The sequence below is a fragment of the Notothenia rossii genome (assembly GCF_949606895.1).
Source record: "Notothenia rossii genome assembly, chromosome: 10".
NCBI classification, from domain to species: Eukaryota; Metazoa; Chordata; class Actinopteri; order Perciformes; family Nototheniidae; genus Notothenia; species Notothenia rossii.
The window spans coordinates 17,810,863-17,827,126 of record NC_136908.1 but is presented as its reverse complement, the minus strand read 5'-3'; the positions used below and the strand labels follow the sequence as shown (position 1 = coordinate 17,827,126).

At 43.4% G+C, this 16,264-nt stretch overlaps 1 protein-coding gene across 7 annotated transcripts in view; it reads left to right on the top strand.

Moving 5' to 3' along the window:
• The window catches only part of LOC307021037 (RNA-binding motif, single-stranded-interacting protein 3), a 258,107-nt gene extending 243,588 nt beyond the window's left edge, over positions 1-14,519 (top strand). For 6 of the 7 annotated variants that reach the window (XM_079652770.1, XM_079652771.1, XM_079652769.1 and 3 more), the window contains 3 exons: positions 4,954-5,043; positions 7,166-7,290; positions 7,953-14,519. In XM_079652770.1, coding sequence (XP_079508896.1) covers positions 4,954-5,043; positions 7,166-7,290; positions 7,953-7,956 — 219 coding nt within the window. In that variant the 3' untranslated portion in view covers positions 7,957-14,519. The remainder of the gene's footprint in view (positions 1-4,953; positions 5,044-7,165; positions 7,291-7,952) is intronic. The other variant, XM_079652774.1, reaches the window with a different exon arrangement.
• Positions 14,520-16,264: the final 1,745 nt, after the last annotated feature.

The window sequence follows — 16,264 nt, the reverse complement described above, 5'->3', positions numbered from 1 at the left end:
GACTGTGACGCCATGTTGGCTCTTTCAGGAATGCCCCCTCCCTAATCTGCCCCAGCTGTGCTAACAGCCAGGATTAGAGACAGGCTAATCTATGATGATGGCTTCTGATGTTTGACGGCTTGTATTAAAGGAGAAAGTGGGTTCAGGCACCCACTCTCTTTTTTATATTTCTGGTTTAGTCTCTCTGCCTCTCTCCTTTTCGCCTGCTTAGCTTTCCTGAGGCGGTGTGCTGTGTAGCATAATTTCTCTATGGCTGAGCTGCACACACGGCATGCCACTCTTGATCATCTATGGGAATTGAGACATGTTTCCTATCAAGCTTTTTCTCAAGCCAGATGTGAGAGCCCTTTCATAATGCCTGATTGAGAAAGTCTGTTAAAAGAGGGGTTAGGAACCGGGATCTGTAACTATCCATGTAGTAAACTGGACTTGACACCACATACTCTAAGAGCACATTTCTCAAGTGTATACGCATGTGGTGAGGTTGTTTTGATTTCCTCCACTGGTCAAGTGACCTCCCCTTTGCCACCGGAGAGCACCTGCCATGAGAAGCATCTCCAAAGTCAACAACTTATCACGACTGCGTATGTCCGCTGGAGGGAAAGCCACACCTCAGAATACTCTTGGCTGTTTGTGTGTGGCTGCGGTGTTAGCCTTCTCTCCAAGTCAAGAACCAAATGTTCCCGGTCGGCCCCAGCTGTGACACTGGTGTGGTGACCGGAGCTTTCCGAGAACGCGGTGTCAGGCCTGTTAAAAGGGAGTGGCTAGGGACACTTTGCCTCGTAATAAGGAAGCATAGATCGATGCCGTCTGATGGTCACTGCTTTGGAATTCAGCTGCCTCACCCAAAGTAATGAAATGTTTACAAAAATCTCTTTAGTCCCCTGCTCTATTTGATGTCTGTGTATCTTGAACAATTTGATTGCAGAATGCTAAAGAACCTTAGGCTCAATGTTTATGGATGGCACACCATAAAAATGCCATCCATGCTCCTCATTGATTAATTTGTCTATGTTTGGTGCATATCGCTCGGTTACTGATTTATTTACTATCTCTGCGCTCTCACCACTTAGCAGGAGTCTATCTGTCATGCTCTGTGTTTATGCCTGGTAGTTGCTGTGCACGTGTGGATGTGCCCATGCTCTATCGTGTGCACATTTGTGTGTGTGCGTTTGCGACATAGTGTTTGACATGACAAGAGATGACCTTCCCTCTGTGTTCTCCATCCTACTCCTGTCATGGCAAGTAGAACCCAGGTCTCTCTGTTGTCATGGTGACAGTGGTGATTGACAGCTTCTCTGTCTCTGGAAGACAGATTTGTGTGAAGAGCTCCCCTCTATTATCTGGGCTGTTTCCCTTGGATTTCCATGGGGAAGTACAGTACTGTTCTACATTTTTATAACAGTGCATTGAGATATTTAACTTTAACTCACCCGGGGAAAGTTGACCGAGCACGCATTCTGTAGCTTCACATTCAAACAGTAACACATGTTGACTGCAAGGTGATTCCCAGAGCCAATCGGTGGGAGGTAGTTGTTAAAGGAGTGCTTTTATGCTTTTGGGGGTTTTCCATCCTGTAATGTGTTGTATAGGTTTGTTTGCATGTAGCCCTTGTATTTACTTCTGACATCACTATGAAACACTCACGCTTCTATTGGCTGGTGCTCCAACGCATGTACATGATAGGCCTAGGGGCAGGACATCTCTAAGAAGTTGACCAATTACAACAGAGTCCTCCAGCTAACCAATCAGAGCAGACTTGGCTCTGGTTTCAGATAGAGGGTGAAAAGAGGTGCTGCAGCACAGGCAGTATGAGAAAAAGAAATACCTTTTTGATCATTAAAGCATGGATACATGTCACAGTAAAGGCAGCTTAGTGTTCAACTGGATTTTTTACCATTAAACTTAAAGCTTCACAACTTAATACAATTAGCAGTGAACAGAGCCAACCTGTAGATCGGTGGAATTATGTCAAACCTATGGCACAACGGTGTATCATTTCACCAATGTGTGTGTGCTTTTGTGTGTAAGATACAAAACAGGACTCCATAGTGCTAATGTGGGTCAAACTCTCCACAGGGTTCCTTCTTACAGAGATAGTAAATAGTAAAATGATATACTGTAAAAGCCTGCTAATGCGAATGTATTTAAGGAAGTGATTAAAAAGATGATGCTGATTTTTGCCAGCATACAGTAAATCTCTGCAGGCGGGCTGTTAACAAAGCCTCTGGGCCAAGATATGGAGAGGCTTTTCATGGTGAGGCGGTACAGCATTGTGATTCACAGCCACTGGTTTGCAGCTCCAATAGTTCCCATTGTGTAGGAGCAGCACAGCTTAGATCAATAGTCATCAGAGCCCATCCCCACGCTTCTCTGCCATTAATAACCCATCCTGAGTAGCTGGATGCTCTTGCCTTGACCAACTGTTATCCTCTAGCTTGCACACGATGTGACAGAACAGCATGTCAACACAGAGGGGACTGATAGATGGAGGCTGAGTGACAGACAGAGAGCTGGGTGATGTATTTGAACATGCTGCGCCCAAGTCACCTTTCCTAGAAACTATTTGTAGCTGTGGAAAGCAGAAAGTAAACTGCTCTATCATCCTCATAAATTGTCTAAGTTGGTGCAGAGGCCCAAACCTCTGTGGTACCAGAGTGGTTCTATCTACGCTGGTACATCAATTTTTTTTTTTTATCCTGCCATTGCTGCATTGCGGTGTGATTTTATACCGTACTTATAGTTGTATGTCATAGAGAGTGATGCTAGAGAAGAGACTTAAGGAGTCTACTCACACCGGCCTCGTTAAGGAACTATTCAGGCCTCCCGTTCATCAAACAAACGCACCCGCCATCTGCTCCCGTCGAAGGTGTGTGTTTGTGTGTGTGTGTGCATAGATACAGTATGAGTGACTGTGTATGTATGGGACACCATTTATTGCCAATTAGGGATGTTTTATATTGGCTAAACCTGTCCCCTGACTATGGACAGGGAAGTATTAAAAGGGTTGAAATTGGATAAAAATCATCTTTATCGCCATAGCAACCCATTTCACTGTAGCCAGGCTTGACATCCCTCTGACTTTCCACAGCAGCGACTGCAGAAATATGCCCCGCTCAACCTGCCACATTAAATAGGTTAACTAATGGTTATGGTAGAGGGGAAAATCTTATCTTATTACATGCCCTTGTTATATCTAATTTAAATTCCTTTTGCAGTCCTGCAGCGAAATATAACATTTCAAATGGACATCCTCCGTGTGACAGGGAGATTTTGATATAGCTAATTATCTCCTGCTTCCCTTCATTTGCTTTCATGCAGCCCTCACAGGTGAGTTGACTGAATAAGTTGATGGGAAGGAGACGCGAAGACTAAAAGTCCTGAGGAAAATTGGTATGCATGGTTTCAATTCACCGAGGAGAAGGTCACTTCAACAACCTGATAGGCCCTTTTAAACAATAGCAGGTTGAGAGCAAGGGAGGGGGGAGAGAGCGAGTGACAGGAAGGTGAGAGGGAAGAAGGGATGACACAGAGAGGTAATGTGGGAATGTGTCAGGAAGTCTGGAAGTGCCGCCTCACCCCGTCCGGAGTGTGACAGCACTGAAGGTGTGATAACCTTAAATTCACACACACACACATTCAGTATGAACACAAACCAACATCCATCCCAGCGCATCCTCCTGGCCATGTGTAGCCACGGTGGGGGAGTAAATCACCCGTGTCCATGGCCTTTAGCTGCTCTCATTAGGGGTGAGCGGTGGAGCCGTACCCGATCCATTAGCCACGCTGCCGGTAATGACACTTCACCAGCACCGCTGGGCCCTCGGCCAAGAGAGGCTCCGCAGCCGGGCAGAGCCCCTCCATTACTGCCTCCTCCTGCATACTGCCGCCACGCTTTTTAGCTCTGGCAGGGGGACTGAGAGGAGAAGGAAAAAAAATCAGACGGAAAGAAAGGGATTGCACTTTCCTTCTTTTTTTTTCTTGGTCCGGAAAAGCAGCAGGAAGACGAGGAGAGATGGAGAGGCAGCCTGGTGGCTTTTATCTGGGATCACATCCGTTGGCGCTGTATTGCAGCATTATCGTTCCAAGCCTCTTTGTCTTTGTCTGTCTCTCACAGGCACTCACACACATACACACACACGTATGTTCAAACACACAGCTGCATGCGAGATAACTCATACATCCAGATGCACAGTTGGGCAGACAAATAGTGATAAGTCATATTTTATGCACAGGCATGTACTAATTAAAAAGAAGTGCACACACACTGGCAAATCAGGCTGACACTGGCACGCGTGTTCACCTCCACGCACACACTCAACATCCATTCACAGCAAGTCCCAGAAAAAAAACACCTCGCTCAAAGTGCCGTGTCCTCATTCATATTGCATGTAAAAGCCCTGTGGCTCTCATGTAACTAAGCTTGTGTCACGTCTGTAGAATGGCCATCATGCAGTGAGCTAGCACCAAGTTAAAAGCCAGGGCAGGCACGTCGAAAGGAATATAGGCCACAGGCAAAAGACCTCCTGCTTTCTCTTGCCTTCCCTCTCTCTCTTGATCCTCCTCAACTTTTTTCTTCATTGTTGTATCGTCTTCTCAGCTGTGGCCTGGTGCATTTGCCTGCCTGTGAAGTCTTGGTGGAACAGCTGGACCTCTCTCCCTCCTCACTCTACTCTGTCTCCCTCACACACTCTGCTCTGCTGAGTGCACACATATTCTTTCAGCGCCCTCCGAAGGATGCTGAGGGCGCTGCAGGCTCACATTCTCAATGGTTTCTGGGAGTAATTGCAGTTAATGAGACTGTCTGGGGATTTTGGAATCAGGGCTGGAAGTGTTTTTCTGTCCCATATTGGATAGTGATTAGTATACTTGTGTCAGAACTGTGTGTAATATTTGTGTTTTGTGATGTATGCAGGGATTTTGATGCTTGTTCGTCTCTTGTTTGTGTTTCAGTACATGACTGCTGCAGCTGCCGCGGCGCCTATGCAAGGGACCTACATTCCCCAGTACACTCCTGTGCCTCCAACAGCGCTCCCTGTCGAAGTAAGGCTGCACTCAGTGCATATCAAAAACCTGTCCATGTTTACCCAAATGGAGGACATCGTTATTCCTGACAGCCCACTCCCTTACTCCCACAAGCATTCCCTTTGCCATTTCTAAAAAACCTTCTCACCACATCAACAAACCCAAACATTAAACAGACGGATTACATTTGAAGCAAGCCGTAAATTGCTCGTATTGTCTCTGAATAAATGGCCTTGCAAATAACAAGGATGAAAAGTGCAAGCAAAGCAAGAAGTGGCAGAAGTTTTATAGTATTCGGGGAAAGACATTTGAAGTGCAGCACAGACTTTGTCACTTCTTTGGGCGGCTGTCTGAGCTGCTGGCAGGTTGGGGCAGGCCAGCCTGAGAAATGATGAACGCGGAAAGCAGGAAGAGGCAGGCCGGCGAGGAGAGCGCGACGGCTGTCTGCCGGCTGACAGCGAGCTCGTATTCAGATGGACTATCAGTCGTGTATCAGATGACAGGAGCTGAAGTGAGACACAGTGCCGGCGGTGCTGTCTCTCTCTCTCTCCCCCCCCATACTCCCTCCACAGCCAGTCCGGGCTGGTAGGTAACAAGAACACACACATCCGTCAGCCACGGAGCTCTGCTTAGCCCACCAGCCACGGACAATGACAGTTTTCCCTTGACAGAGCCATTAGTCCCCTCCCCCCCTTTCTCTCTCATCCCCTCCTCCTAAGCTCCCGAAAAGTTCATCATGCAGGAGTAGGACGGAGGAGAGGAATGCAGTTGTAGTGTAGCCCGTGGCGCCTCTTTAGCTATTTCATCCTCACCTTCTCAATGCCAGCCTCAGCAGCGGGGCGTATATCACAGCGTCAGCCTGACTGCAGGGCTGATGTATGGACAGGTCGCAGTCTCCTTGAGAGCTTGTTAAAGGTGATTGAGATGGCTCAGTGATGGGGGCTATCGTTTATGCTAGAAAGGCACATAAAAAGGCTAAGAGGCTGTTGTGATGAATTCAGAGTGCATGGCCATCTTTAAAGACTTTTTTTTACCTCAAATATAGATGTCAAAGTCTGCAAGCAATTCAGCACATTTTATATTATTCGCACATGCTTGACTTTAAACACTAATCACTTTCATCTCAGTTATTTTCAAATGATGTACTATTATTCAATACAAAACGTTTTCAGCTTAAGTTGCTTAATTTCATAAAAGACAAATACCTTATATTGCTTTTACAATGCTGTCTAACACTTGAGGGTCTACCCCTTAACAGTGCATAATTAAAAAGACTAATTGTAATTTCTAACAGACAGTAACGGCATCTTTGAATAAAATAGTGTGATAGCGGTCATATAACCAGAGTGATAGACCTGTCATCTGAGAAGATAACAATCACACATTTTTATTAGGTCTATTCTTATATCGTGCCAAAACTGTTTTGTTTCTACCATTAACTTACACCGAACAAAAATATAAACTCAACACTTTTGTTTTTGCTCCCATTTTTCATGAGATGAACTCAAAGATCTAAAACATTTTCTACATACACAAAATAACCATTTCTCTCAAATATTGTTCACAAATTTGAAAAGATCTGTGATAGTGAGCACTTCTCTTTTGCCGAGATAATCCATCCCACCTCACAGGTGTGGCATATCAAGATGCTGATTAGACAGCATGATTATTGCACCTGTGAGGTGGGATGGATTATCTCGGCAAAAGAGAAGTGCTCACTATCACAGATTTTTTCAGATTTGTGAACAATATTTGAGAGAAATGGTTATTTTGTGTATGTAGAAAATGTTTTAGATCTTTGAGTTCATCTCATGAAAAATGGGAGCAAAAACAAAAGTGTTGCGTTTATATTTTTGTTCAGTTTATAATGTGTTTTAAAGCATTGAGAGGGCTTAACAGTTTGTATACTTAGATCCTTAATACAAGTTAGAAAAAATAGAACAAATATTGGTCAAACAAGAGCAACAGAGGACACTTCACTTCCCCAGGACAACAGGACACGCAGTACTACAAATGTATGTTCACACAGTAGACAGGAGTGGTAGGGAAACTGTCCGTTTCAGCAGGAAGTGGCGAGCTCTGTAGAGAGGAGCTTGTTAAAGTTCAGAGCTGACAGATTTCCTCCTGTGTGTGTCCTCAGGGAGTGGTGACAGACGCCTCCCCCCAGACAGTGGCTCCCTCGTCACAGGAGGTGGCTGGACAGCAGCAACAGATCCAAGTGGACAGTTCTGCCGACCATGTTCCTGCTTACTCATACCAGTCCAAGTAAGTCACACGGGGAGGCAGGACACTCGCTGTCAGCCGCTGTAACGTGATATCCTCTGCTTTCCTTTGTATTGTAAGCTTTATCAGTGGGCGGTATGACAGCATTTATTCAGAGACAATATAAATGTATATAGTACTTAGCTTCATCAGGTATTTGTATGCATTTTCTCCTATCCTACAAATATATTTTTACTTATATCAAGTATCTAATTCTGCTACACACTTTTTTCTCATTCCCAAAGTACATTTTTCAATAAAGCTATAAGCTAATTCCTGTCTGTGAATTGTGTTGTAAGGGATTTTATTGTACAAAATATAATTTGTTCAGATTTCTACTACCATAAGCATTCAAGTTATTCTCTTTGGCAAATAGTGATAGTGAATGCTTAGTACAAATCTAAATAAAACGTGAGCACTTAAGACGCAGCAGTGTTTTGATAAATGACTCAAATTATTGCTGGCGTCAGTTGTCAGTTGCTCGTCATTTTAGCAGCACTTTTTTCCTTTGGGTCCCGATCACAACAGTTTAACGTGATTCATTCTGCTTCAGTCTTCTGACAGAGCTGTCAGCTGTCAGCTCTATTGCTTTTCTCTGTTTGTAATATTGTGCTTTGATTACAATGGCACCCCTCTCTCTCTGTGTGTTTTCTCCCCTTCATCAGATAGCATCGGCCTGAGCGAATGTTCCTGTGACAGCGTTGCCTTGAGACAGAAGGTGGCTGCACTGTGAATGTGAGGAAAAGAGAAAAGAAAGAGATTACTTCCAGATTGCCCAGCCACCAAAAAAGAGACACTTTTTTCATTTCCTACCTGGCCTACGTGAAAAAAAGAGAGGGGGAAAAAATGCAAGAAGGAGGCAAAGAGTGCTGAGGAAGGGGATGGGGGAATTGCTGGGCACAGTGCAAAGAAGTGAAATTGTTTAGTCTGGGAACCTGCCAGAAGGGCTGGGCTGAAGCTTGAAAAGTTTCTCAAAGAAAATTCTCAACCAATTAAAAAAAAATGGAAAAAAAAACAAGGAAATAGAAAATGACAAAAAAAGGTTGAATGCGCAGGTAGGTGATGAAGTTTATTTTGTAATTAGAAAAGGGGAGTCAAGTTTGAAATACACACAGAGATTGTCTTCCTCAGATATTAAGCTACAATTTCTTTTCACTCTTTTTTATGTTCTAGTGTTGAATTTTAGTTTTCTAGATATATTCAGAAACAAAGTGTTTTTTCTTTCTTGAATCTTCATGGCCTTAATTTGAAGGGCGGCAGAAACTTTTTACAGAGTTAAAGTCTGACGTCTGTTTAGAAGAAAAAAAAAAGCAAACAAAGTCAGTTTCTTGCACCACTCGGAGGGTACAAGACACTGGATACGTTGTTCTAAAGAGGAAAAAGAATCTATCACATAAGCTGTACAGATTTAATAGAGAAGAGCTTTTTTTTTTTTCTTCATTAGAAGAAAACTTTGATAATTATTATGTCAGAGGTAACTAAGTGTCAGAAGAAAACAAAATGTCTGTTGGGGGGAAAAGACTTGGGGAGGAGAAGAAGCTTTCAAGAGATTTTTCACCATGAGGAAAAAATGAAAACATAAGAAAAACATGGATGCAGTCTGTTGCAAACGCTGAACTTGTTTTTTTATTATCATAATTATTATTTTAAATGGCAAAGTTGCTGTCAATGACATTAGTGCTTTTTATTTGCCACATTTTACCTTTTTATGAGCTTAAAGATGTTTTTAGCCCGCTTGCTTGTCACACTGCAAAAAGAAAAAAAGAAGAAGAAAAAAATGATAAAATGAATACAAAAAAAACTACAGAAATTAATTCTGGCAGTGAAATAAAAACAGTAGATTCAGTAGGAGCTTACGGTTTAAACAAATCAGTGCAAAAGCAATAGAAGAAATTGTTGACAATTTCTGTAGTCTTTCCTAGTTGTGGATCAAATGCAGCCCATGGGTGGCCATTTTTATACCAAAGATGAAGAGACACTCTGAACCAGAGTTTTGTTTTTGTTTGTTTTGTTTTCCTTTCCATTTTTCTGTTTGATTTTGTTGTTGTTGATGTTGCTGTTGTTGATGATGTTAATGTTGATATTGTTGTTGTTGATGTTGCTGTTGTTGTTGTTTTTTATTTGACCTTGATGGCCGGACCAGTCCTTACTATCCTTCTTAAAATCTTGTTTTTTGCCGGGTTTAAGCTAGTTTTCCACGGTTGTCCAAGCTGTCACACACACACACACACACACACACACACACACACACACACACACACACACACACACACACACACACACACACACACACACACACACACATACATGTATCTAAACAGACACACTTAATGTAAAAACTAAAACACACACATCAAAACAGTATTTAAAGTGTGATGCAACCAGTGGCAGTCCTACCAAAAGTCATAGTTCTCCTCCTCTACTTGTCTTTTCATTTCTTTGTATGTCTCATCACTTTTTACGATGCTTCACACACTGTTGGTGCTTTCCAACTCTGTCTTTCTCTTGGATCCTACAGGGAACACTTTAGGAATAGATTGGGGAACATTGCTTGCTACGCTTCGTGGTTGTTGACACATTGCTTCCAGCTTTATGCCCTTACTGCTTTCTGTCCTCAGTCTCTTTATCGCTTTAATTTAACTTTAACTGGGAATCCCCCTGCTGCTGTTTGCCCTTCTGTTAATCTCTTCCATTTATCATCACACCTAGGTCACATTTTTGAGTATTTACGTGCTAGGCATACCAGATGAGTGGTGTTTGCTACATGTTGGACATCAGGTAAGTTGTTTAAAGTGTTTAGCAATGATTGCATAAACCTTATGGCACTTAAAGGTGGGATAGGTAATTCACTTCAGAAACACTTGTTGTTATATTCCATGGAATGCTCTTAACATCCCGATAGCAATGAATACTATAAATGCTTTGACAATAAATACATTAAAAAAATTCATCTGTGGAAGCCGTGGCGCTGTAAAAAGGACGACCAATCATTTTAGCTGGATGGCCTACCTGCCTGTCAGCCTTCCATCTGTGCACAAACTTATCTCGTGCCCTCATTGGTCACGTGCGCGTTCGTGTGTGTTGGAGGAGAGGCTCTGTAAGGAAGTCTGAAGGAAGGGGTAGATTTTTTTCGGTATAATTTGACTTTTTTCATTAAATATGCTTGTACACTTTTTTCCTGAGAGTGAGATGCGATGATCGGTTTCCCTCTCTTGTCTGTATATTAACATATGAGGTTACAGCTAACAGCTGGTTAGCGTAGCTTAGCACAAAGACTGGAAACAGGGGGACAGTTAGCAAGATGCTATGCATAACAAAAGCCTCCTACTTGCACCTCTAAAGCTTACTCATTCATATTTCTTACCTCATTATTTTATGTATACTTTGTCGTCATCGTTAGCTGGACAAGCAGAAGTGACTGTAGAATGTCACGCAATTCCTTTAAAAGACACTTGAATACAAGCTAAGTGTTAGCATTATAGACGCTGACACTGTGACACTAGCAAGGCATGGTGTGTTTAAAGACTGGAAAACGACTGTCTGTCCTGATCACCCCCCTGATCATTGATCCACCACCAGCAGGGGGGGTCTTCACACCTGTGGGAACAGACCAGGATCCTCACCAGCTTTAACTTGTCGATGGCAGCTCCTTCCTCTGCCCCGCCACTGAGTGTCTGTTACACCCCTGGTTGTCCCAATTTGTTGCACAAACAGCCCTGCACATCTTATCTGGTCTTTCCGTCCCTGAGCTGTGTGAGGGTTCCAATGATTTCATCTCTGAGGCTTGTCCCCTGAGGAAATGGCCTGTGGGACAGCGGCCATTTCTGCCCCCATTATAGCAGCCTCTGTGTGTTGCTCTGTTGGCCCGTGCCCGCCCGCTCTGCCCCACTGTGGATCTACAGAGCTAAAAAGCTCTGTGTTCTCCCTGCTTCACTGGCACCATTAATGTGCCATGGCCAAGCCAGGGTCCTTTTGCTCTCATTTTCCCTAATTCTCTCCCTCCCTTCCTCCCCCCCTCTCTCTTGCACTCCCACTGGAGTTTCTTCTCTTTATTGGATGGTGCAGAAGCAGAACCACAAACCAATTTCAGTCACTCTCGCAATGAGGCTTGACGGGCCCAATTTGTCTCCCTCCGGGGCAATAGGATCCACTCCAGTGTCCCTCAAAAGACCCCTTTCTTCCAGACTGAGGGAGCTTTTTGTTTGGTGACAATTGCAATTGAGCTCTTGCAGTTCATGTGACTCGTTTAAATCTACAGTAAGTCCATTGCTCTATTTTTTAGAATGATGGCGTGTTAAGCACACTACAGGCAAACGTCATCATGCGAGGCGGTGTTTTTAATTTACCGACGAGTTGTACATCGAGTGCCTTTTAACAAAGCTTCCAAATTATTCAAAATTATTTGTGTGGGAGCAAATGGAAGATTTTTTCAATTCTGCTAAAGAAAGGTGACACAATATGGAAGCTACTCTATGGTGCTAAAGATGAGGCATTCTCAGGCTTTTCCCTTGACTGATCTCTGTGATGAGCCGGCCACTGTTGATCGTTTGGCCTTTACTCTTAACAGGCCTCCTGTCCACTTGACAACACAGACAAGAAACTGGCACACAGCTTCCTCATGTGAACTACACCTTTAAAGCCATACTCACATTATCTTTCCTTGGCCAGAAATTGCTAGTCATTTTTATCTTCCGTCCACCAATGAAGTTGAGAAGCTAAATGTGTCATTCAAACTGTCTCTCGTTGACTGTTAAGCTGTTTATTGTCCAATCAAATCAGCACCTGCCCTTTTCCTTTCATCGGATCCACATTCCACATCTGATCCACATTCCACATCTGCTTGAACTTGCCTCCAGGCTATGATTTGCTCATATATCCCAATGAACAAGTCTCACCCACATTACAGTCTTTAACGGCTAACAACTGACAAATGTTGGGTTTATGAGCTCCCGGGACTTTCCCACATTGCTCATCTGTTTCGTCCTTGTTGCATTGGCTCAATGTAGTCCATCACTGAGTCCTTTTATGTGGTAAACTGCTAAACTTCAACTTTACCAGGTTTAAGCTAGTATGTGTGTGTGTCAGTGTGTGTCAAGAGTTCTTCTACTCAAACGTTTAGCTATGAATACAGCATAGCTAGCATAGACTTTTACAGCTGCTGCTTTTATAAAAGTAATACAGAGAGACATTTTCGAAGCCTAACAGGGCTCATAATGCAGAAGTTGCACATCGGAGAGCAGAGCGTCCCACAGAAGGCCTGAGATTCAAAAGCAATGGCATTATGGGAAATAGGATTACACATCGCCAAGAGATTATGGATAATAACAATGCACAACAACAAATATCAGATCTATTTTGCTAATGGAGATTCAAGATTGAAAATGTTAAGGCAGGTGTTTGCTTTTGGTGCATGGCGCCAATATTTCACAGAGATCTAAAAGATTACCCGACTGAACAAGCAAAAATGGCTCTCTCTTAATAGCACAATGGCTTAACGTACCTTTTCAGAATACAAATTTGGAAGTGTACAGAAGGCACGCTGGCAATTTTAAGGAGGCTGTAGCAGAAAACGCTCCTCTCTGTCAGCCCATGTGTCAGCACAAACCAGGAGTCAGCTATACCTAGAAAGTTTGTGTGTGTGTGTGTGTGTGTGTTTGTGTGTGTGGGAAAGAACAAGAGGCAGATCATTAGCTGCTGTTGCCGGGCAGAAGTGGTCAGAACCTGGAGTTTCTCCGTGTTCTTGCAGCAGCATGTCCCGTGTACAGGTCTCCAAAAGGGGACGAGCTCCACCCATCACTCATTAGCAACACAGACTTCCTCTCTCACACCATGACCATCCCTCTCTCCTTTTCTACACAGTTGATCATTGTTCCAATCTCTTCTAACCTTAAGTCTTGTTTCTGGCTGACTTCAACACTCCATCGTGAGGCTGCCACCATTTGCAATCTGTGTCTAAGCACTGCTTGCATAGATTTTCTCAAATTAAATTGTAGACCACCATTGCATTTATTATTTTTGCATTATTTGTCTACAGCAGGTTGGAGATGGAATGTCCTTGGCTTGTCACTAATATTGCTGAGTAAACCTAGGCCTGAGTGGTGCTCGATCGCCCTTAAGTCTTGTTTTCCTTAAGTGTTATGATGATATTGTTTGCTGCTATAGTGCCAAAAAGAAAAGGTTTATGCAATCATAATGAGTGTTGAAAACGTTGAAATCCATTATTTATTTTTACAATATCTGAATTGCCTAAGTGCAGTAAATCTCACTCATCTGGTGCCTGAAGGAAGTGTAATCAGATGTTCAGAATGACTTTTCTTGATACAGGAAAAAGCAGAATACTGTCCACTAAAAGAGCGAATGGTGGGCTTAAGATTTTACCTACATCCTGGTCTTCTTCAGAGTCAGTTTTCCAGACGCGGTATTGACTGAACGTTTTGTCTCCATCCTAACTCACCGTTTTTCACAATAACTGCAGCCATCCTTAAATCTGACATGATCCAGACAGTAATTCATGTAGTGTTGCTTTCACACTGTCACTCATTAGATGTATAACACGTCATACTCAGTGGTTGCAAAGGTTCCTCGTGAACAGAGTTGCATTCATTCCGCATCGATTCTCATGAGGAAAACAGTCGTTCAGAGTTGCTCTCCAATCCGGTCTCCCGTAGGGTATAAGGCTAACCGTGGCTCAATTACACATCACAGACCAGTACACTCACACTCTGCACACATATAATGCAGTGAGAAAAGTGTTCAGACTGCCCCCCACAAGAGCGAGACCCTGTGCTTCATAATTGATGCTTCGGTCCACCTTTGATAAGAGCTATTGATTGGCCACACAACCCCAGGAGCCCTCGCGGAGTTCAAACAGCTCCCAGAGAAATATCCAACCACCACTAGGAAATGACTGACAAAATTGTTAAGAGATAGCCAGCAGAGTGTGTTGGGCATTGGTATTCATTTACCAGATAAAAAGAGGAACTATTTATCAAGACAGCAGAGCGGTTTTAAAATGTTTTATTTTTGTTAGTTTTCTCTTTTTGTTCGTTCTTCACTTTTCTTTGTTTCAGCGCCGAGGAGGACATGGTCACGCCTCGCACACGCTGCTCAGTGTGTGTGTTATTTGAGAAACTATCTGTACATCTGTGGATGTTAAAATTTGACTTGGGTTTTATGAGTTGTTTTTTTTTCTCTCTGATGAAGCTTTCAATAAAAAAATGTGGAAAAAAGCACCAAGTAGCGCTGTTATTTTTGAATCTGCAAGGCAAATGATTGTGTTTAATCGCAGCTAGCTGTTTTTCCCCATCCTAAAGCGGTTATTATGAAGACATTTATTATGCATCAAGCCTCCTCCGGGGCACACACACACAGTACACACCATCTTACCCATAGCCTATTATCTATATGACTAAATTGCAGTGGGAAGCAAGAGGAAGCCCCATTATTATCATGCAGCCTGATGGCACCTGCTGCGCGTTGACCTTGGGCCCTCACATCCTCGCATAATTACAGCCTTTGCAAATGGAGCTAATACCTCTCAATGGGATTTCCCCCAGCAGCGCTCACACACACTTGATTGGGGCGTAAAGTGGTCATAATCAAAGATGGAGGAGCCTGCTGGAGGAAGAAGTGGATCGATGGCAATCAATTTTTCTCTTCACTCTCATTTAGGCCCAATCAATCGCTGTCCTTGTCACCTCCCAGGGACGCCTGTACTGCCAATACCACGGCGGCAGAGTAGCCAAGTTTCCACTGCGTGAGACAGCTCTGCAAGATCAAGGCAACAAGCCTGGCACTCGGAGACAAAGGACATCGTAATGGAGAACAATCGACTGCTTGGAGTGTGTGTGAAATTCAATGTGCATGATTGGGCTGCCAGGACTCACCGATTCCTTTTTGTGCATCTGCTTATCTGGAAGTACCTCAGTGCTTGACAGAGATAAGTGTCTGTATGGTACATTTACAGCCATTTTAAACATTTTACTGCTCTGAGAGACTTCTTTGTGGTGCCATGGTTTTTTCTTCACCACAAACTGGAGGCTGTTTAATCTGGGAAAATGCAGTGGGATCCTTTATCGAGTGAAATGCCACAGATTCAATCTCGCTCCCTTGGAGCCGGCAGCCTCCTTATCTGGACTTATAGAGATGTAGCAGCAAAGCACCACAAGGGTGCAGCATACCAACACAGATGTTATCTGCTGTGTTTATTTCATAGAGGAGTAAGGGGCCTTCCACACACACACACACACACACACACACACACACACACACACACACACACACACACACACACACACCATCACTAGATACAGATCAAGGGCATCTCCACTGGGTGAATCACGACAACACAACCAGCCTTCCCATCAAGCATTTTGTCATCTGCTCAACACATACGAAGGTTAGGAAATGAAATCCAGGATGTGCTTAAAATATATCTTTCCTTCTTCCCGTAAATGATCTGATTGATGTGCATTTATATAGGATAAACCCACTCTTTTGAGGGGGTCTCTGAATGCAGCATTTGGTGTTGATAAGGGAGCTGATGGCAAATCCTGTGACAACTGTGAATGTTCAGGAAACGGACAAATCCTATGTCCATTTAAAGGTGCAGACCAGACAGAGTACGTTTAGAATACCCTTTTGTTCTCTACAGTACAATCAAAGCTAAAATGATGGCAGCAGATTATTTGGATGTCAGTTTGTGTGTTGTAGTAACACAGCCCAAAGACAAATCATGAACATAGATGCAAATGTCGCCTTTCTTTGCTCTTCATCAGGCTATCATCATTGCCACCCCAGCACTCTCTAAAATGTCCTGATGGGATAAACATGACCCATATGGTACAAAACAAGCACCAGTGGATTGTTTGTAAGCATCCTTTTTGTTCTTGATTTCTATTTGCCTACAACAGATTATCTGTACAGGCCTTCGAGGTGACGATGTTTCAGTTTCCATCTGGTTTAACACAATTGATTT